At 52.8% G+C, this 22,728-nt stretch overlaps 1 protein-coding gene and 1 long non-coding RNA gene across 2 annotated transcripts in view; one reads left to right on the forward strand and one right to left on the reverse strand.

Annotated features, from left to right (window-relative positions):
- Positions 1–966: 966 nt before the first annotated feature.
- On the reverse strand, positions 967–2,338 carry LOC116669329. The gene is made up of 3 exons (XR_004326695.1): positions 2,273–2,338; positions 1,858–1,948; positions 967–1,422 (listed from the first exon to the last, which is right to left on the reverse strand). It is a non-coding gene; the product is annotated as an uncharacterized LOC116669329 (long non-coding RNA).
- An 11,074-nt stretch (positions 2,339–13,412) lies between these two features.
- The window catches only part of LOC116669330 (heparan sulfate glucosamine 3-O-sulfotransferase 3B1), a 40,596-nt gene continuing 31,280 nt past the window's right edge, over positions 13,413–22,728 (forward strand). Inside the window, exon 1 of the mRNA XM_032498838.1 lies at positions 13,413–14,841. Coding sequence (XP_032354729.1) covers positions 13,724–14,841 — 1,118 coding nt within the window. The 5' untranslated portion in view covers positions 13,413–13,723. The remainder of the gene's footprint in view (positions 14,842–22,728) is intronic.

Consider the following 22,728-nt stretch of genomic DNA (forward strand, 5'->3'; position numbering starts at 1 on the left):
GAGTCCCAGGGACATTGGGAGGGGAGGGTGTAGCTTAGTGGTGCGATGTGTGCTTAGCATGCACGAGGTCCTGGGTTCAATCCCCAGCACTACCATTAAATAAGTAAATAAATAATAACAATAATAATAATAAATAAACCTAAATACCTTCCTGCCCCCCCCCCAAAAAAACCAAGGATAAACTACTGGGCTTTTAAAAAAAAGACCTTAAAAAGGACACAATGAAACATGAGAAATGAGTAACAGAATTAAAAAGGTTTCATTACAAAATCTAAATTTCTGAATACATCTATAACATGTGTAGGTTCATGGCAATACTGTGCAAATGTCTGACTTTATTTCATGCTTGGACCTACACTCTTGTCTTCCAAGTGTTTCATTCATAGAATTATCCTTTTTTTCTTTTTCTGTTTGTTGGCCCGTCTCCTCGTTTGGTAAAAACTTTATTTTTTGCTGAAATTTATTCCTTCCTTAAGAGAGGTATCGGTTTCCAATTGTTGGGATCTGAGTTTGCACCTAAGCCCTGTCTCGTGTCGTGAAGCCCTCTCCCAGCTGTGTGCCCCGGACACACTGTCACCTGTCCTCCGGCAGACATTGCAAAGTCCTGCGGGGCCTGTGGGCTCCATCCTGCGTCTTCTAGGCCCTCGGCCTCTTCCCCTCCAATGCAGAGTGCCTCAAAATAAGAAACCAGCTCTTGGAGCAAATCACCGTTGTCTGTCCACTCCATCAAGCCATCAGTAACGTTGCTGACTGGAAGGAAGGCTGGTGCACATCAACCAGGTGAGACCAGACTGTCAGTCAGGTATTTTATCTTTCGCGGCAGACTTGCCTCGTGGCCAATCAGTCATGCTGGGGAAATGCTCGTGGCCGCAACGTCTGCAGCAGAGGTGCTGACGGGGAAAGTTGCGGAACCCCCAGCCCAGGTCTTACCTCCAGGCCGCAGGGCCCGCCTAGGGCCGCCTGGCTCGCTCACAGCTGCCCTCGCGGCATCTTCTTCTTGATCCTGGTTCCCATGCCTCTTGCTTTGGCTCAGGCCCTCCCATGCCCCACATACCCCTCTTCTCTTTATGGGACAGTCTGGTGTCAGCGCATCACCTCAGCCGTGTTCCCGTGTCCAGAGGAAAGAGCTCAGGGTGGGCCGCCGGCCGTGAGGCCAGATGTGGGGGTGGGAGCAGAGCGGAGCGGGAGCCTCGGGTCAGAGGCCCGAGGGGCGTGGCGTGGCGGTGGCGGGGCTGTGCGGGCAGGGGAGGTCTGGAGCGGAGACTGAAGAAGCCAAGGGACCGGACGGAGCCCACTTCACAGGTGCCGGGACTTCATCCTCAGGGAGTGGGGGCCCCGAGGAGTCACTCAGGGCAGGAACACAGTAGGGAGAAGGCTCAGGCCACAGCATGAAAGGTAGTTGGGAGACTCGGGGAGACGAGGCTGGAAGGGCAGAAGCAGGGCAGAGGGAGGCCAAACGTGGGCTATTCTGGGGTCCTGGCGTGGGAGGCAAGGTGGTGCCTTCCCTGAGGGGCCTCTTCCATGGTTCACATCCCTTCCCCTCCTCTGCCTGTGGTCACTGGATGGCCACTCTCACCTCCTGTGGGGGACCCAACAGCCTCAGCCTGTCCCCCAGCCCCTTGTACACGCACAACCCGGCCCCCCAATACAGGCAGCCCACTGACCCCTGAGCTAGATAGGGTGGGCTGGGGTCTGGTGCCTCTGCCCGGACGTTTCCAGAGCGGGAACTATGCCCTCCTTCCCTGCTTCTCCCCACCTACTGAGTCTCTCCAGTCTGAATAATCCACCTGCCTCTTCACCCAGATCATCTAAATTAACTTTCCAAATAAGAATGGGATTGTTCACCCTAAAACCTACCTAAATTGTGGCTGAGTTTCATCCAGGCCTCTCTGACTGCCAATTGGCATTTGTTCACTTCCAAAATATGGATGATCTACAGAGAACCAGACTGGGAGAAAAATTCACAGTTAATTTCATGGCACAGTGCGTCCTCATTAGTTAACCATTAACCAGCCTTCCTGTACCAGTTTGGGTTCGTAACTGCAAGTGACAGGAAACCCAGGTGAAACTGGCTTATGAGAAGAAATGTATGGGTTCCTATAGTTGAAAGGTCCAGAAGCATCTGGCTTCAGGCACAGTTTGATCCAGGAGGCAGAGTGTTTTCTCCACTTGTTGTTGGCACCACTCTTGGCAAACTCTCTCCCCTTAAGAAGCAGACAACCCTTAAACAATGACTCATTCCTTTATTCACAAATATTTCATTACTACTCACCTTGGGCCAGGCGCCAGGGGTGCAGCAGTGAACAAGGAGTCGAACCTCCCATGCCTTCGTAGCTCTAGAAGAAAACACAAAGACCCTGAAACAGTGGTTGTCTCTGGGTGCGGGAGGGGTGACTGGAGACAGCTTGTGTTCAAACCTAGGGGGAGAGGAAGGCTTGGAACTGGGGTGCTGGCCCTGGTTGGCCTGACTTAGGGTTTGTGCTTGTTCTTAATGCAGCCAGCCTGCTTCAAGTCAGAGCCTGTGTGCAGGGGACAGCCATCCCCTCCCACAATGAAGGCTTGAGAAACTTGGTAAGAGGGCTGGATGAAGGGGAGACACCTTGTAGTTTGGTATTTCAGAGAGGCCTTGGGGTCAGGGCTTGAGGGCGTGGGCCCCGGGAGAGGGCTCCCAGCAAAGACAGCCCCCAGCTGCTGTGCAGACCCTCAGACACTGCTGCCCATAACCAGGATGGCAAGCCTGTCCCGACCATATGACACCTGTGGTCCCCGACTCGTTGTGAAGAAAGATCTCCTTTATATACAGGCCCTGATTGAGGTCAGTTCATTGCAAGGCCACTAACAAGGTGAAAACCCAGAACGTTTTACTGCCAAGGCAGCCGCACCCCGGGACTTCCCAGGCCGGCGCCCTCTTCAGGGAGGGCAGCTCCTCCCGCAGAGCCCTTGCATCCGCACCCGCCAACCCAGCGCTTTCTTCTCCAGAGAAAGTGCTTCTCGGAAGACACTTCCTCTGGAATCGATTAGGGAAAACTCCTTTGGATTAAAGACCCAGGAATGGGCCAGGCAGGTCCGTTTTCCATGGGACCCCAACCCTACGCTCCGGTGGGCCACGGGGGCCAGGCGTCTCCCCACCAGCCGGGGTCTCCGTGCCCCCTGGCCCACAGCCCGCAGCCCGGCTCCTGCCCAGACACCGAGGGACAGGGAAACAGCCGCACACGGGGCGCCCGCTCCAGGGCAGTGGTCCTCTCCCTGGAATTGTCCGTGCTCCCTCATCTAGAAAGGGACACTTGGCTTCCTCCGAGAGGCATTTTAATGCTAATTTGTTGAGTCAAAAAGAGGAGCCCAAACAGATGTGGGCCATTTGGTGGGGATGTAGTTCATTTGTCAGCCTGAGCGAAAGGCTCCTTGGCAGGATATTAAATATTACCCCGGCTACTCACGAACACTTCGTATTTCAAGAAAGGAAGGGAGGCTAAGGCTGCGTCCTATAAATCAGCCTTTCAAAGAGGCAGAAAGAGGCAAACATTTGATAAATCTACGTCACTGTGCTCAGAGATCAAAGGCACTAACATATGTATTCGCGCCCCCGGCGTCCCGGCAGACAGCTGTGACACACCGAGCCTGGGACGGCTCGGGAAGAAGGAATTAGCCGGTTCTGATCTGCGATTAGCCGGGTCTCGGGGGGGTAGGATGGTGTCAGTGGCTGAGTTCTCTGCGGCCACGGGAGAAGCAGAGGGCCACCCCCTTTGGGCCCTCAGTTGTGACCCTGGTCCATCTGCTCCCTGAGCCTGCTTCACTAGGAAACAAATGTGACCAGTGATGGACTCAAAGCCCCCAACATCGAAAAGGTGAAAATTAATTGGCTGTTGGGTACAGCAGGGAACCAGGGGGGCACCCCCCAACCTGTCCCCCTCTGTGGGGGTTCCCAAGCCAGCCCCAGACTCCCCGGGTTTCATGCTGCCCCCGCCACCCCAGGCCCCAAGTCCTCTCCTGTTTTCCACCTCTCCCACAGTCCTGCTCCCCCCAGGGTCACAGGTAGGGGCTACGGGAGACCCTGACAAGAGGCCACAGGTGACCCCAACCAGAGCCGTGGGTGACCCTGGCACCCATACCGACAGACTGGTCATCACCCTGAATGTAGCCGATTACGGTGGCAAAGAGAGAGGCCTAGAAGGTCTCCCGCCAGCACTCAGATGCTCCAGCTCACAAATCTCTCACCTTGTGTCCAGAATGTTCCACGGGGGGACCAGCCCTCACCGCCTGCTCTCTCTGAGGGCAACGCTGACAGAGTTGGGGGACAGCACCCCTGATGTCCACAGGAAGCCCTTTACTGCGATGTCGCAACTGGGAGCTTGTCAATGAAAGAAATTCGAGAAGTTCAAAGAGGCTGCCTGAAGGGCATTTAGTGTTGATCAGAGAAGAATTACAGAGCTCTGGTCTGCAGGGGCCCGACTTCAAGGCAAGATATTCAAGATTGGGACTAGATTATTCAGTGATTGGTAATAATAAAAAATTAATAAAGGACAACGAATTGCACATAAATGTGCTCCTTCATGAGGGTTACTGTTTTTCATTTGTGTTTGCACCACAAATGTGAAAACTTTTAGCTGCCAAAGTCCCTTGCTACGTAGTTTCCCTCATAAACTCTCCTGCCCCTGAAGAAGGTGGTGGGTACCTGGAATGGACCACAAACGACAGCCCCTCAAATGCAGAGTTGCCTGAACCAAAGCGAGCAGGGGTCCCTCCATCTCTGGCTGGGGCGTCGGAAGACTTCATTACATTATAGTGTAATGGCTGGTCAGGTGTCACCTTTGGTGTCTTGGAACTCAGCCCACAGGATTACGAGAGCTCAGCGTTTGGGCTACTTTCCAAAGACTTGCTGGACAGACAAAAACGAAGTTGCTTTTAACTCTGTTGGTCTTAAACATTCCGCCTATGCTCTCCCTTGAGGAAGCTCTTTAATAGATCACTACCAAGAGAAATGCCTGCTCAGCCCCACCCTTGTGGCTTGTCCTGAGCTGGTTCTTTATTTATAACCAACGATGGCTGCAATCCCACTGTGATCCCAACTCGCAGATGGTCTCGGACAGGACTTAGCAACAGTCCGGACCTGCTGTGACACCAGGGAGGGCAACTTCTCCTGGCAAGGGTCAGCGAGCACCCTCTGCTAACTGCGTACAGTGGTCACCAGGCAGACACCCTGCATCTGTTCTGCTCCAGGTGACTGGGCTCCCAAGCTGACCAGCGTAATCCCATTTCACTCGCAAGGAGTCAGTGTAGGGGTGAGCACGCGACTTGATCCTGACCAGTAAAACGTGAGGAAACCTGCAGTCTTCTGCATAGGTCTGCAGGACCTCTGGGCTTACTGTTATTGAAATAATTGTTGCCTATTGTTTAAAACAATCTGAGCACTGAGGTGCATGTGCCTTTTTGAATTAGAGCTTCCTCCAGGTATATGCCTGGGAGTGGGATTGCTGGGTCATGGGGTAAGTCTATTTTTAGTTTTTTAATGGAGTTTAGTTCTCCATATGGTTTTCCATAATGGCTGCACCAAAATACCTATAATGAAAGGAATATGACAAGGAATATATGCATGTACATGTATGACTGAAACATTATGCTGTCCACCAGAAATTGATACAATATTGTAAACAGACTATACTCCAATTAAAAAAAATAGATACAATTTATAAAATATTCTGCATATAGTAAACACTCAATAAAACTAGTAATTATTAAAAAACAATCTGAGTCAGGCTTTCAGTCATCTGCACTCAATAGCATCCCAGTTGACAACATGAGGGAAATCTCACGGTCCTTTGCCTGCCTTCCTGCGATGCACATCATTGGCACAGGGGTACCACTGGGAGCCCCAAGGGATGTGCTTCAGAAGCTCTGACCCTGGTGCCCATGTGGACAAAAGGACAGTCAGTGGAGACGGGTGGGCACCTTCGTCCAAACACTGCAGATGGAGTTGATGGGAATTGCTGAGCCACCTGGCCGGTTGTCACCCAGAGCACAGGCCGCTGCTCACCGTCTGGCGTGTTAACTGTTGCCCATAATCTAGAGTTATAGAACTTTCCCACTGAACTACTTTGGACCTAACACGGTCCCTTCAATGATTATAATTCCTGATTCACAGATGGAGGGGCTGGAAGGTTGGCTCCAGCCCCAGAAGAGGTAAAGGAAGCAGGGATGCCTCGGGGGCCTCTTACCCATCTTTAGGGGCCAACAGGTTTCTTAAGCTTCAGGAGCAGGAGTGTTCCCAGCAGAACTGGACAGAAATCTTTTTCTCCCTTTGGATGAGGCAGGTCACAGATCCCATGGCTGCATTCTAGGTCTTAGAACAGAGTTTCTCATCTTCAGCACCACTGACGTTTTGGGTCAAGTAATTCTTTTTTGGGGTATGGAGTGGTGTCTTATAAAATCCTAGGATCTCAGCAGCACCCCTGGCCTCCAGCCACTAGATGCCAGTAGCATCTCCCAGTTGTGAAAACCAGAAACGTTCCCACAAATTGCCAGTGTCCACCTGCGACAAAATCACACCCCAGTGAGAACCGCCATCTTAGAATTACTCTCAAATACGCACAGATTAAAAATCCGTGTAGTGGACACCTTGTTATTTTTGACATGAAGCCAACTGTTCACCTTTATTCCTTTAATGGCACCCTGATTCCCCGTGCAGGACCCCCTCTTCTGCACTCAGCCCACAGGGTTTGGATGGGGCCGACTCTAACCAGGTACTACAGGTGACACCTTACCTGGGCTTGATCAGGGCAAGGGCTGCATCCTTTGGGCCAGGACGGGTCCAGTGGTCCAACGCATAATCCTGAGCATCAGGTCTTGGACTTGGAATTGAACTCTTGGACTTGCCCTTATAGGGACATAAGCGCGGGATGGCTGGCTGCCGTCTTATCACCCCGAGGACGGCCTCTCTGAGAAACTGGCCACCGCAGGGGAAGGCAGAGCAAAGAGCGGGGAGAGGCCAGTTCCCGGCGGCTCTGTCTAAGCCCCTGACTGTAGCAGCGCCTGAGGCTGCCTGGACTTCCCACTTACGTGAGCCAGTCGATACTCTGGGCTCAAGTCGCTTTGTGCTGTGTCTTCTCTCATCTGCAAAGACTCTTCACTGCTGTATTTGATGAGGTCTGACCTGCTTGTGATCTGCAGTCCTGCACCCACTTCGCAGTAGCCGTGGCCTTTTTTCTGCCCGAGGGTCATAGACTACCCGGAGGATCGCACTTTGCCCTTTGCTGGTGTCATTGCCAAATCCAGGGTCATGAAATTTTTCCCCTCTGTCTTCTTCTAAGGATTTGATCGTTTTGAGGGGATGGTATATAGCTCAGTGGTAGAGTGTGTTCTTAGCATGCAGCAGGTCCTGGGCTCAATCCCCAGTTCCTCCATTAGAGTCAATCAATCTAATTACCTCCTCCACCAGAAAAAAAAAAAAGAATTTGATAATTTTAGCTCTTAAATTTAGGTCTTTAATCTACTTTGAGTTAATTTCTGTATATGATGTCAGGTAAGGACCCAGCGTCATTCTTTCATGGTTGTCATTTTCCCCAGAACTATTTGCTGAAAAGACTGTCCTTTCCATTGAACAGTATGGGACCCATGTTGAAAATGTATGACCACATATAAGAAGGTGGGCTCCCTGTCTGGGCTCTGTTTGATTCTCTTGGTCTGTTTGTCTGTCTTTATGCCTGTACCACATTGTTTGGATCACTGTAGCTTTCCAGTAAGTTTTGAAATCAGGCAGTTTTACATTTAAGGGGTGGGCAGACGACTATGGAGACAAAGCCGGCTTTTCAGTAACAGAACTAATTTTCGTGGGTGGCTGATGAAAGTCATCATCATTATTTTATACTCACGCCTTTAACTTCACAAAAAGTACCAAGTGTTCCTATTTCAGACAGGTTTCCCAAAAGCTCAAAGTTAAGATGTTACTTAAGTGCTGATGGAAGGCAACAGGAACCATCTTCCTTGTAGGGCCATGTTTTCCATACTGCACTTAGCAAAGCAAGGGGCGGGGCAGTGATTAGGATGCCGGGAAATTCACTTATCTGTTACTTCAGCCTGTTTGGTGACTACTGGGGACTGAAAATGAGGAATAGGTTACAAAGGTGATTTCCCAGAGAGAGGAAGAGTGGAAAGTGGAAAAGAATGGACAGAAATGAGAGGGGCGAAAGCATCAACAGTGAAGTGAATGTGGAGTCACGTAAGTGGTGAGAATAAAGGACAGCGGAGCAGAGCATGGAAACTTCTGGAACTTGCAGCCTTTGGGATGCGGAACAGATTAAGGAATAGTGTGCCTCTGCAGTTATTAAAAGCAGGTTGGAGAACCTGGTGACTATTCTCAAAAACAGGCACCTGGCTGTAGGCAAAATTCCAGGGTGAATGTGTCTCAAGATTTAGAAGGGTGGCAAGTTATATTTCAACTGGTTTGCTTTGAGAAAAATCCCCATGTGACTTTAGCCAGTCTGGGGCTGTCGGTCTGCACGATACTATGTCCAGTTTCTTCCTGCCCCTTTAAGAGGAATCAATTTGAAATATCTGCTAACTGTATACAGACCTTTGGGAGATAAGTTATAAGAGCCACTGGTGCCCACCCCCAGGTACCTGTGAAGATTGTCTCTTCGATTTAAAAAAGATTCCTCTTTAGCCAGTAAGTAAGTAGAACCTGGTTCGAAGGCTCTCAGACTGCCACCTGCTACTTCAAAATCTCCTTCAATTCCCTGGACAATTGACAGTAGGGCACCTGCACTCCTGGGTGTGGTTCTACCCGTTCCCGGCCCTGCTCTCTCTGCACGAGGGAAGAAGCAGTCTTAGAAGCCGAGTTTCAGTATAGACCCGTCCCTGTGGGTGTTTGTCAGCCCTTATGGCTGGTGGAAATGGGGCAGGGGAGGTCCCATTGTGATGGCAGACAGATACAAGTAGGTCAGGATTTTAAGGGCATTGATAGGGAATCTGGATTTTGGTTCGATTTTTAAAAGTAAATATTGAAGTGATGGAAGATGCCCCATCTGTGTTGCTGCAGGTGAGTCTGCCATCCTGTAAACTGGGCCAATAAACATGCACGTTTATAACAACTTTGTTCATAGTTGCCAAAACTTGGAAGCAAGAAAGATGTCCTTCAGTGGGTGAATGGATAAACTGTGATACACCCAGATGACAGAATATTAGTCAGCAATAAAAAGGACTGAACTACCAAGCCAGGAAAAGACATGGAGGAACCTTTCACGTATGTTGCGGGATTCAGTTTAAAATGGCAAAATACTGTGTGAGTCCAACTGCGTGACATTCTGGAAAAGGACAAAGCTCTGGAGACAGTTAAAAGATCAGCAGTTGCCGGGGGCTTGCGGGGAGGGAGCGATACGTAGAATACACTGAGGGCAGTGGAACTATTCTGTCTGGTACTGGAGGGTGAATACGCATCATTATACCTTTGTCAGAACTCGCGGACTGTGTAACGCAAAGACTGAACCCTAATGTAAACTGTGGGCTGTAGTTAATAATAACGTGTTAATATTGGCTCATCAGTAGTAACAAATGTACCACAGCAATGACATGTTAATAATGAGGGAATCTGTGGGAATGGGAGCGAGGGCATCTCGGAAAGTCTCTATATTTTCCCCAGTTTTTCTGTAAACCCCAAACTGCTCTAAAAAATAAATAAAGCCTATGAATTAAATAAAAAATGGGTAGTAAGAATAATAATTGTCTAAACTCTCAAAGAATTACGACTAATACAGTCCTTCTGAAAAACAAATGAGGACAAAGACAAGCTTACTGAATTTCCCGCAGCAGTGGTTGGGAACCAGATCAGGGGAAATAACGCAGCCCTGGAGTCAGGGGCCTGGCAGGAAACACATGGCGCACTCCCGCTGGGTGATGAGCCGAGAGTGCAATTAAAGGAGCTGCTCACAGGGATGCTGGAGGGAGAACACAGGGACAGCACGCGCCTTGGCGCCGGTAAGGGGAGGCGTCCTCACTACCCTAGGCCTGGGAGACAGCCATTCCAGAACCTGGTGACAGCGAGGCTGTGTGGAGAGGACTTCCTACAGGAGCTGTGTCTTGCCGTTGGTGACCCAGCCAAGAGGGAGCCAGAGGCGTCAATCCCTGTCCGCAGTCTTCCCACGACGCCCGCCCCCGTTGGCCAGCGGGCAAGGGAAGCTTCGGGTCCAGAGCAGTGGGCTACGTGGGCGGGCGAGGGCGTTGGAACCAGCGCACGACCTTGACTCCTGGGGAGTCAAGCCACCAAACCAGTCTGGGCACCAGACTTATTTATCCGTAAAACAAGAGCAGGCACCCCTCTTTGGGGACGCGGGAGCGCTCCTGCGACGTCGCGCTGCCCGGAGCCCCAGCGTCGGGCGGCGGGTCCAACCCTGGGCGGGTGGGTGCCCCGTCCCACGGTGAGGAGCAGCTGGAGCACGGCCTGGGAAGCGGTTTCCACGCGGTGGAGCCCTCCGCCCACTCCTACAAGGAATTTCTGATTTGGGTCTGCTGCCGCCCTGGGGCGCGCAGGAGGCAGGTCCCCTTCTCTGGGTGCTGGGACCCCCGCGACCCCACCCCACCCCCGCAGCCGTCGGGGCGCCCCCCTGCGGCCGGGCATCTGGGCGCCGCGGGGCTCAGGGCAGAGCCAGCCTGCAGCTGACAACCCAGGGGCTGCCTTGCAGGGGCACCTGGCGGGTGTTGGGGGGGGTGGGGCCTGGGTTCCGGTGACAGGAACGGAGGCTCTGGGGCCACTTCAGGTAGCCCGGGAAGGGCGGTCTTTGCAGGAACAGCTGTGGGCCTGGCCCTGGGGAGCCGGAGGGCGGCAGGGCCTCGAGCCCAGAACCAGAGAAACTTAAGGGGTGAAAGATCGCGGAGATTTTTTGGTTCAAGTGCCCTACTATACAGATGAGGGAATTTTAGGGCCAGAGAGTGACCCGACTGGGGTCGCACAGCGGGTCACTGGCAGCGGGACCTGGGGGAAAAGGGACAGGAGATGGCTCCTGAGGCGGCTTGTCCCTTGCCTGCCAGGTTAGAAGCCTCACAGGTCTTAGCCAAGCACCCCATTAGGTGAGCGCAACCAAAGTAAAACAAACCTTGCAAGTGTGCCGACATTCAATTCTCTTCTACCAAGGTTTCCTGAGGACAAAACTTTTGAATAAGTTTATCGAAGGGAAACCTTTCTTCCGGTCTGGGTGGCCGTGTTTTGCTGACGGCCAGGTTCGCGCGTGGGGGACCCCGCACTGCTGAGCAAAGGTTAAGGGCAGAGGCTCAAACTGTGTTCACGGTCAGACTCTCCAGCAGCTCCGTGCAGATTGGCCTCGGGTTCCGCATCCGCAGAATGGGACGATGGGGGAGATGGCATTGGCCGAGGGCGAAGCCTGCAGCGCCCGCCGCTCGTGGAGGTTTCGCGGCGCATCATGGGGCTCCAGAGCCCAGCGGGTGGAAGGGCCAAAGTGCCAGGTCATGGGCATGGCCCGCTCCGCCCCGCTGAACGGCCCACCGAGAGCTGCTTAGGTCCGGGTCACTGCGGACCTCCTACTGCAGAGCCCCGCGCCGCGCTCTGCTCGGTGCTCCTGACCCAGTACGCTCGGGTGGATTCGTCGGCGATTTGGCCCGGGGGCGCTGGGCTTGGGGAACTCCCCAGGCAATTCCTGATGCCCACGTCTTTGCTTCCACTCTCTCCCTCCTTTCACCCCGGAAAAATAAAAGTCCTAAATACATCCAGCAGACTCGCTCACTGTATTTCCCTTTACACTGAACTTTGCTAACCCTCAGGACAGGGGCCATTTTTACTAGAATCATCAAAACCCTTTTAAAAACAAGTGTAACAGTCACACCCAACCAGGCCTGAAGTCAGCCACGTGGGAGGTGCAGTTCGCCTGAACACGCGCAAATCGTGCGCCACTGCCACCCTCCCCCCAAGTCCACAGAAGTCAGCAAACCTGAAGCCGCCTCAAGACTGGAGACAGTGACTTCATTTCCCCCAGAAATAATACGAATTTGAAGAAACCCTTCGGAGACACTAACGTTTTCCCTCTCACTTTTCCAGAGTTGGGGGGGGGGGGGAGTCGGGCTAAGCTAATGGGCAGAAATGTATTCTCATGTTCTAGAAGTTTAAAATAAACTAACAATAAATTAATCTCACTAGAAACTAAGGGTGAACAAGTCGCTTCCAAGGGAGGGCCGGGGAAAGAGCTGGAAAGAAATTCTCCCCGCGAATGCAAATGGGGAGGAAGTTCTCTCCCTAAATTACTTCCCCCTCAGCCGTTCTGTAGAAAAGGTCTTGGGCTCAAGAGTTACCAGGAGCACAGCTGCGCACGGGGACCCCGTGGGGGCTGCAGGGTCACCCAAACCCCGCCGGATGGCCGCCGCCGCTCTCGGGCACATTTTCGAACCCGAGGCGCTCACGGCCGCCCGGCTTTCTCGGTGTGCTGCCCACGGAGGGGAACTGGACTCCCGGGACGGAGCTGCGAGACTCCGGACGCTTCCTCGGGAGGAGAGCGAGGCGCGCGGGCACAGCGCGGCAGGGGAACGGGGCTCCCCAGTTCCGCCGCCCGCCCGCGCGGACCGGGAGGGCAGCGGGGGCCGTGCTCCGTCCGGGGCCAGGCGCGGGGTCGGGATCGGAAGGAACGCTCTGTCCCGGAACCGCGCGGGGCCGGACGTGGGAGGCCCGCTGTCCCCGCCGGGGCCGGGTCGCAGGCATCCAGAACTTCCTGAGCGCCACCGGGGTGAACACCCGCGCTTCCAACCGGAACGCGGGGCAGGAACGCAGCAGCGCGGCCCCCGCCCCGCCCGGGCGGGTCACTTTGCAGAGACCCTGGGGGAGAGGCTCGGAGTGGACTTTGTTAAGTGCAACTCAGGGATCGATTTGCGAGCTGATGTTTGACTTAGGGGAAAAAATCAGTGGGAAAAAACGATACTTAATTCGCGTAACAGGTCAGCAAACCAAACCGTCTCCTAAATGAAGGTGAGTGTATTGGCTTCGATATTTATTCAGGGGAAAGGGAAGAGAACATTGTCTTCACCTAACGTCCCCGACAAACTCATAACCGGCCAAAACTTTCTGTACGTGACTTTCACAGTCACTTTTCGACCGAGAAACTTTCCCTTAGCTTTTATCTCCCCGTTACATTCTCCTTCTTTCCCCCGAACTTTCTTTCCTCGGGCAGTTTGGGAAGCGACGGAAGAACTTTTCCTGAGGATAGTTTACGCTGACCCCAGTTAACCGGCAGCCCGAGAGAGATCAACTCCTACAAAGACTGAGAAGGAAAGATTTTAAACGTTAAAAAAAAAAAAAAAAGTTGACAGCGTTTTCTACTTCCTAAAGAGGTGCCAGTCCCTGAAGGCGTGGGGTGGGCGGGCATCTCCGGCCTGACTCTCCTCCACCCCCTCCCTACTTCTGACAAAAACCCACCAGGATCCCGCCTGCGAAACATCTGGATGGGGACTCGCGTCCCCACACAAGGCCGGCTCCTGGGGAGCGAGTGCGGAAGTGCGCGCGGGCGCCGGAGCGCAGCACTCGCGGGTCGGTCCTCTCCCAGCGCTGGGTCTCTCCAGCATCCTTCCTACCAGCTGCTCCTGTCACCGACCCCGGGCTTAGTCCCTCTGAGCCCGCCCCTTGCCTCTCAGCCAATAGCAACCCCAGACTGCTCTCCACCGCCCCAAACCCTTTCCACACCCCCACATTCCGGGACCCGGTTGGCTGCCGAACCCTCAGCAAAGCGGCTGGAATTGCATGGCCCTCCGGGTTTCTGGTAGGTGGAGCGGACTGTCACTCCCGGTGTCCGAGCCCGCCCACTCAGCCTCGGCCTTCGGCTCTCTTCCTGCGCAGCTTTCCTTCGCAGCCTCCGCGGGGAAGCGCCGGGGCTGCGCTCAGCGCTCAGTTCGCAGGACCGCGGGGAGGCAGCCCCGGCGAGCGGCCGCGCGGTGCACACCGTCTGGAGGAGCCAGGACTCGGGAGTGCGGCTCTCTGCTGGCCCTAAGCGCGGCGTCGCGCCGCAGGAGCAGCCCCTGGCCGGCATTTGCCACCACCCGACTTTCGTTCCAGTTGCGGCTCCTCCGGGCATCATGTCAAAAGCCGCCGCCGCTACAGCTGCCGCCGCCACCTGGGGAAGAGCAGCAGCAGCAGCAGCAGCGGCAGCAGCAGCAGCAGCAGCAGCGGCGGCAGCAGCGGCCACGGGCGCGCGAGGGCAATAAACTGCACCTCCCGCGGTCCAGGGAACTCTCTCCGCGCTCACTGCTCCGGAGGGACCTGCGCCATGTGCTGAGCCATGTCCCTCGCCGCGCCCGCGGGCAGCGCATGGGGCAGCGCCTGAGCGGCGGCCGATCCTGCCTCGATGTCCCCGGCCGGCTCCTGCCGCAGCCGCCGCCACCCCCGCCACTGGTGAGGAGGAAGCTCGCGCTGCTTTTCGCCATGCTCTGCATCTGGCTCTACATGTTCCTGTACTCGTGCGCCGGCTCGTGCGCCGCGGCGCCCGGGCTGCTGCTGCTGGGCTCGGGGTCCCGCACCGCCCACGCCCCGCCAGCCCTGGCCGCGGGTCCCGAAGGGCCTCCTTCCAGGCTGCCGTTCCGGGCGGCGCCAGCCACTCCGTTGGCTGCCGGCAGGGAGACGGCGGTGGGCGCCGGGAGCCAGGAGGAGAAGAGTCCCGAGGCGCCGGACTCCCCCAGCCCCATCTCCAGCTTCTTCAGTGGGTCCGGGAGCAAGCAGCTGCCGCAGGCCATCATCATCGGCGTGAAGAAGGGCGGCACGCGGGCGCTGCTGGAGTTCCTGCGCGTGCACCCTGACGTGCGCGCCGTGGGCGCCGAGCCCCACTTCTTCGACCGCAGCTACCACAAGGGCCTCGCCTGGTACCGGTGAGTTTCCCCGGCAGGGCCAGAGCCAGAGGCGCCAGCCGCGATCCCGACGGGGAGAGGAGGGAGACGTGGCCTGTGCTGGGGGAGTGACGGGAGCACAGCTTCGGGCCACCGGAGCGGGGAGGGTCCGAGCAAGGACCGCGCGGTACGGGGTGCGCTGGGCTCTGCTTTCGCCACAGCCCAGGGAAACTTCTCGAGGAGCCCTGGCGGCTCAGTGGCCCTCGATGCCCTATAATTAATCAGGCAATCTCTCCCCAAAGAAGTGGGGCAGCGACTGGGACGGCGCTCAGGGAACCGCGCAACCCTCTGTGGCCGTGCCCCAAACCAATCAAGCCAGCGTTGCTCTTTTTTTCATTTTCCCTCTCGGATCCAGGGCGGTCTGCGCCTCGCCGGTCGCCCTCTCTGCTCCAGACCAACTTCTATAGCAGCTTCTGCTGCCCGAATGGAGATGGGGTGGGAGCGATGCCGTCCTGCGGAGCCCGGTGGAGGCTGTTCACTTTTCTAAGAGGGTCAGACCCGCTTCACGGGCGAGCAGCCTGGGCTAGGGAGGGTGAGCCGGCGGGCGGGCGGCGGGCGGCGCGCGGCGCGTGGAACAGTGCTGGTCCCTGTCGGGCAAAGGCGCGCACTGCAGCCGGCGGGAGCGGCGCGCGGCCTTGAAGGCTTCTCTGCGCCCGGGGCTCGGCCTGCCGGTTTCCGCCTCCCGGCCGGGGTACACAAACAGCCAGGGCAGGGGCGCGTGTCTCTGAGCGTACTTGACACTTCGGGGTTCAAAGAATAGTCGGGACCAGTTGATTGAGAAATGCGGGTTGCGCAGAGGTCCGGGCTTCTGGAAACTCAGTTCTCGTGTTGGGTGATGGGTCCGGTTCCAAAGGGACAGCAGCCCCTCGGGGTCATAATCACGACCTCTGCCCAGTACTTCCTGCTGTCTTTGGGCTGAGCTGTCGGTTGACCGAGTTGCTGGTAAGTTTTGCAGGTGGGCAGGGGGTGCAGATACCGGCCTTCGGAAATCTCATCGCCGATCGGCCCCTGCCCCTTGTCCCCGGCCACCACCTCCAATCCCCACAGTCATGACTCTCTGGAGTCCCGGGAACCCCTCCAGGCCAGTTAGCCTGCAGGATGCTGGAGACTTCGGAAAACAAAAGGTGAGGCTCCACCCGAACCCCATTCCCTGCCCCTATCCCCTCTTTGGGGACGGGGACGGTTGAAAGATAAAAGGGGTCCGAAGGAGTGGATTAAAACCGCTCTCTTCCCAGCCTCTCCCTCCCCTTCCCCTTTGTCCTAATGTTTTTATTATTGTCAGGAGTTGCCCAAGTCTTGAGGTTTAGCCAGCCGTGACAGTCACCCTGCCCACCGTCCCGGGGCCCTGGACTCCGGCTGATGCGAATGAGGGCTCTGGGGCCAGACGCCTGGATCCGCGTCCCAGCCCTGGCAGCTCGCTGGTCGCGTGGGCCTCAGTGCTCTCATCTGCGCAGTGGGCAGCATGTTCTCCGCGGCGCAGCCAGGTGCCCGGCGGGCAGATGCGGGCCTCTCTAAGTGGCAGCTGTTGTCATGGATTGTATTGTTGCCATGACTTCTGCCACCGCTCCTCCTCCTGGGGTGATGATTCCGGAGGCCCGGATGGTAGCCTGTAACTAGCGCGCTTCCAGGTAGAACCCACCAGAGGCCGGGATTGTCTGAGATCGGGCGCACTGGGAGCCGGGCTGGGAGGAACTGGCAGGAAAATCAGTTAATCCTGAGTGTCAGGCGGTTTTAGAAGCACCTGGGGCAGGCTGCGGAAATCCCCACAGGAAGATTCACGCCATTTCTTAGACGGCCGCCCTCCACCTGCCACGTTCCTCTTGATTGACTCAAAAACGTTGAATAAAGAACGAAGTCGCACTGGCAACGCTGGCCGCGCGCCTGCAGCCGGGAGCGAGCCCCGGAGCTTCGGGTGGGCCCGGCGCCTGGGGCTGGGATGCGCGCAGCTGGGCTTGGGGGACGCGGGGGCTTTGCCGGGCGGCGGGAGGCGGGAAGTTCGTCCTCCTCCCGAGCCACCTCCCTCCACTGATGAGCCGGACTGTCCGGCCCGGAGGCCCAGGGCCCGCGGCGGTGACGGCGCGGAGCGCCGGCGGAAAGAGCGAACTGCAGACACGGCCGCTCGCCCCAGAAACTGCGTTCCCGTGGCCACAGGGTTAAAGGATTTTTTTTTTCAAAGAAAAAAATCTTTTAAATACCATCTGCTTAATTAAAACTTTTAATTAACTTAGAATATTCTGAATGTCTAGGCGAATGTGTGGACTTAATTATTTTGAAGGCAGCCGTTTTAACTTGAAAAGCAGACCACACTGGGAGCAGAAGCCTGACCCTGAAGGCTTTTCCTAAAATCCGGTGTCCACCCCCCCACCCCCCACGCCCGTCTCCCCGAGTTCTGTCCGCCAGCCCAGAGGTGCGCTCCCTGGCATCTCCCGCTCCGTCTGTGCAATCAGGCAGCAGATTGCAGAAAAGCATAAACAATAATTAGCCAGAACTGCAGTTCAGAAACAAGTGGTTAAAACAAATCCTCAAAGCTAGAAAAGAGGAGAGGGGAGACATTCTGAAGGCATTTAAACATTCTGAGGGCGTTAAACAGCACAGGCACGGATGGTTGAATCCGAGGATCGTCATCGGAGTCGGTCGGAGGAAAGAGAGATTGGTTCTGTCCGAAAGAGTTGTTGTTGGGTTTCATCGACTGATACACGGCCCTGCCAGGGGCCTAACCAGTAACCCGGAGCCTGGGCGGATTTACACGTTTCCCAAGTTAATTGTAGTTCCTTCCACGTGGAGTAAGGGGAAGCCATCAGCCCCCACGGGAGGGACCCTGCAGGGATGGAGCTCACTGTGGTGGTGGCTCTGCCCAGCTGACCTCACTACCGGCCAGAGGGCAGGTTTGCCGCTCCCCTAAGGGCTGTGAAAATCAAATGGCTGGGCAGCGCGTCTGCTCTGGAACCCAAGTTTGTTTTAGTCTGGGATTAAAACTCTTCTGGATTTATTTTTCTGGTTCATTATCCAGCTCCCTCTTGAATCAGGCCTCCCCAACTTAGCAAGTGCTTGTGAGGACCCCATGGATGCCTGATCAGGACTTCTGGTGAAAGTAGCCCTTACTGTCTGTTGCACTGGGGTGATGGTGTCTGAGAAACAGGGGGAAGTGGTCCAGGAGAATTTCACACATGCCAGCCTCACCCGACCTGCACATGTAGGCTTTCAACGTGATTTAAACTTTGAATGATCAAAAATGAAGTACATAGATTCTTTAATAAGTTTCTCTTTTTGATTTAGTTTAAGTCTGGTACATTTTCACAAATTTTAATGACCTCAGTTTGGGATTTAAGTTAGGCAAATATTGTGTAATTACTATTTTTTATATAGAAATATTCCTTAGACTTTACAGTGTCAGAAACTCCTTCCCCACCTTGACTCTTCTTTCCATTTTTGGTTGTGCAAACTAAGCTGACACTTTAGTGCTGTGGCCACATGAAAAAAAAAAGTGCTCTTTGTGTGTGTGTGTGCGTGTGTGTATGTGTGTGTGTGTGTGTGTGTGTGTGTGGTTTAATAATGTTGGTAGCTAACACTTACCGAATGTTTTCCCTATGTGCCAGGCACTGTTTCCAGTTTTACAGGATTAGCAAATTTAATCCTCATTACCATCCTCTGAAGTAGGTACTTTTACAGATGAGGAAACACAGGCCCAGAGAGGTTAAGCAACCAGTCCAATGTCTCACAGCTAGAAAATGGCAAAGCTGATTTACCAACTCAGGCATGCCTCCTCCAGAGGTCACTCTGTGCCATTCTCACTCACTTAAGTGACAAAAACATGTTGTTGGTCTTATATGATGAGTTCAAAACTGAGTTTGTTTTTTAAGTTGGAGTGGCCTCAGTGAGGGTTTCACTCTTCGTCATTCACTTTAAAAGAAAACCCGCTTCAGAACAGGAGAGTTCGGACATCCGCAGTTGGTGATAACTAGTTGGGGCTGACTACATCACCAGGGCATCTTTCTTTCTCTGCCTGCACAGGACAGTTAGAATCAATGGAGTCATTAAAATGACAAAAATATCCTGAAGTACAAAGGCTGAGAAAACACAGCGAGGGCCCCCACTGAGACCAGATTTATTCTCTCCCATTTGTCCTTTTTAAGGCTGGGCGATGTGGGAGAACTTAGGGTTAAATAAGATGTTCTTAAAGCTCTTGGAGTGAACTTAGTCATTTAAAAAAGTACAGTGCTTCAAATCAAGACTGAAAACTTGTGCTTATTAACCAGAAGACAATTATAACTAACACTTTGAGTCGATGTTTTTTAGAATTAGAATCTAAAACCCAGTAACTCCATAAATCTCCTCCTTGAAAGCTAGCAGCAAGTTCTCCTACATTTTAAATTTAACAAATGCTGAGAAAACTAACTTCCCTCCTATTTCCCTACTCTATTTCTAAAAACTTGGTGGCAAATACTGTGTCTGTCTTCCCTAAGGGAAATTTAAGATAAGATCTGATAGGGGATAATCCTTTTTGAAGTAATTGCATTTTCTCAGTCCAGGAGTTTATACCAAGTATGCAGCTCACTTCAGGCTGCTGGGTGAAGATCAAAAATTACATTTATATGCAACAATTTGAAATACAAACCATCATGTTACAAAGCTGTCAAGATTTATTAGCAAGACAGTGTAGCATGTGTTGAGCTCTGTTTTCAATTAGGCACCTAAATTACACCATAAAATGGTTGATTAATCTTTTACAAGTTGAGGGGAAAATATAACATAAATTAACCTAATCATAAGTGTTTTCCCAGATGCTCTGAGTTAATAAAATAGTCAATTTTTAATAGCAACCTATTTGCTTTAGGTAAATAAAATGCTGAAATGCATGAATTAAATTACACTTATTATCTTCCAAATGATGTGCTATTATTATTGGACAGGTCTCTAAAAATTAGGTTGCAGCCCATGTCTTCAAAAATATTTATCAAAATAGAATACTATAATTTGACTAAACTACTAAACTAGATTTTGCTTTTTTAATGGAGCCTGATTATTGAAAATTTACAATTTAATATAGACTAATACTTATAAAAAGACATTCTTCCCAGCTAAAGTTATATTATTTGAAATTTTAAATGGACGTGTCACAGCTTCTGTTTTTATTTTCTAGTTTGATGTTTTTATTTTCGTCTGAAGAAAAAGCTTTAGATACTTTGAAAAATCAGTATGTCCCCCAACCCCATTCCAAATATGTATGCTGATCTACCTTGTTGTTTAAAACATGTTGTAGGATATCAGGTTTTCTGATTATAGAAGATGACCCTTTGTATCACTAAAAGTATTTAGAATTAAAGGCACACCAGGACTTAAAAAAAAAAAAATCAGCAGTCAGCTAGTGTCATGAATCAGGGAAGTAGCATTTATTTAAAGCTTTGGGACTGAAATACATGACCAAGGCTGCCTGCCCAGCGTTTTCTATGTCAGTGGTTTTTGAATACTTTATGCTCTCAACTCTATGAACATGGAAATGAAGTTGATTGACAGAAACACAAAATGTCCACTCCAAAGGCACAGCATAATGAACATTTCTTTTGCTGTGAATAGACTTAGTTTCCAAATAGGGAGCTACCTCTCTCATTTAGCAGTCAGTGATTTCAGACAGTAAGGGATATTTCAGCGCCAGCCTGTCGGAATAGTCAGGCATCCCAGCAAAATGAACTCCCCAGGTCGGTGGCGTATTTTCACGGGTAATGAATACAAGATGCTGTCTACCTCCAGTGGAAACATTTACCACGACTGGAAAGAAATGAGACACTGATATCTTTGAAAACTTCTCATGAGTGGAGCATGAAACTTTTTTTTTTTTAATATTTAAAAGATCTCCTTGTTGGAACTCTCCTATTCATCTCAAACTATACCAAAATAAAACTTAACATCACATAAAACTTAACATCACATAAAACTGATGTTAGGGTGTGTTGCTTTCTCTTTGTGATTTCAGATTTGGGGAAAAGTTTAGGAGGTAAGGAGCAATGACCACCTTACTAATATGATAATAAATAATTGTCATTGTAGCCCAGAGACTGTGTTAAAAGTACTGCCAGCGCTGATAAACCCCCTCCATTAATTTCCTCTGCACGTAGATAAGGGTGACATTGGTTTCTTTTAGAATATAGCTGAAATTCTTCCTTTAAATACACATTTCTGTGACTTGAAAAATATTAACAATTGCCTCAGTTTCTGGGGCAATAAAAAAAATGTGCTTCATTGTGTTGTGGATGAAATGTTTGTAAACAGCAAATCTGAAATGCAGACTGTTGCCTCCCGAAGAGAGAGGCTTTTACAAATCGAGTGCAAGAACTTTGGAGAGGGAGCTGGTTACAGAGCACTTCCAGCGAGGAATTTATGTTTTCTACCTGCATTTAAAAAGTATATATTGTGTATACACACATATATTCACTGTGACTTTAAGTTGATACATTTGTTACAAAACAGATAAATTTCTGGAATAAAATATATTTCTTCTAAATATAGCAAATGTGTTAAAAAATAAGACTCTGGTTTTGTAGATTGTATTTCAGCACAAGCTAGACTATTTTTTGCCAAGGGGTCACTTCTCTTAAACCCCTTTGACTAGATTGTGAATGAGTCCATGTGCGTTCATCAAGCAGCTTGGGGGCATATCATTCACAATCCCTGTTTTTTCCCAAATCTTTACCCCCTAATACTTAACATGGTTACACTTGCGTAGAAACCCACAAAATGCTGAAAGATTGTTCTGGACAAATGGGAGGCTTGTGGCAGCAAATGGAGAGCCGGGGGTGGGGAGGAAACCACTTCGGGAAGAGAAGCGAGAAGCAGCAGAATTTTCACCACGCACCCTCTTGATTCACTGAGTGCGGGTCAGGAGGGAAGGGCTGGTGACAGACGTGCCCAACATGGCCCCCGCAGGCCCCACGTGCCACGTGTCTGGCTCTCTGGCAGCTGGAGGGGCGTCGGCGCGGACCCCCGGTCTGGAAGGGTGGCCGCCGCGCAGCCAAGCGCACGGAAAGTGGCCCCGCGGCCGGCCGGCCTCGGGGACCAGGCAGCACGACCCCTGGGTCGCGTGGGATCCCCGCATCTGGTCGGAGGAGGCAGATGGCGGCGCCGCCTCGTGTCGAGGGCGGGGCCAGGGCCCGGCCCGGCTGCCCCTCCGCCCCGCGGGTCGCCGGCCGCGGCCACGTGACCAGTAGAGCGCCGAGCTCCCGCCTCACCTGTTGGGCTCAGCCGGACCGAGAGATGCGGGCTCGCCGTGGGTGGTGCCGGCGGGCCCCAGCCCCGCGCTGATTGGCCCGAGCGGCTGCCGGAAGACCAATGGCAGCTCGCCTGCGCGATGGCCCCGGCCAGAAGGGCGGGCGGAAGGGCGCGCCCCGCCTGAGCCTAGTCAGGCTTCCCAGCTGCTGCGCATCCTTTCTGGGAGGGGCGCGGGTCCTGAGCCGCTTTCCCAGCCCGATTATCTGCTCATCTCTGTCTCTTGTCGGAACGTTTGCCTCTGTTAAGTGGAGCAATGAGGATGGAGTCAGACTCCCTTCCCTGCATCCGTGGCGTCGGACGTGGGTTTGAATTAATTCTTCAGAGCCTTACGTGGAAACAGCCTTTTTAGGGCCTTATTTTGCGCGGGGAAGAGTGGAGTGTTTTCAAACATCACGTCTCTTTTCTTTCTCCTCCTGCTCCTCACCGCCCCCCCCCCCCATCCTTTTCTCTTTGACGGAAAGGAATATTTAATCCTTAGTTCACCCACTTCTGTAAATGCGATTCAGCAAATTCAGTAGATAAGCAAAAATAGCTTCTTGCCCATCATGTGACTGGTCAAGTGACGGGATGAAGAGAAAAAGTGAGAAAGACTCCGACAGAGAGGTG

The sequence above is a fragment of the Camelus ferus genome, chromosome 16, assembly GCF_009834535.1.
Source record: "Camelus ferus isolate YT-003-E chromosome 16, BCGSAC_Cfer_1.0, whole genome shotgun sequence".
NCBI lineage: Eukaryota > Metazoa > Chordata > Mammalia > Artiodactyla > Camelidae > Camelus > Camelus ferus.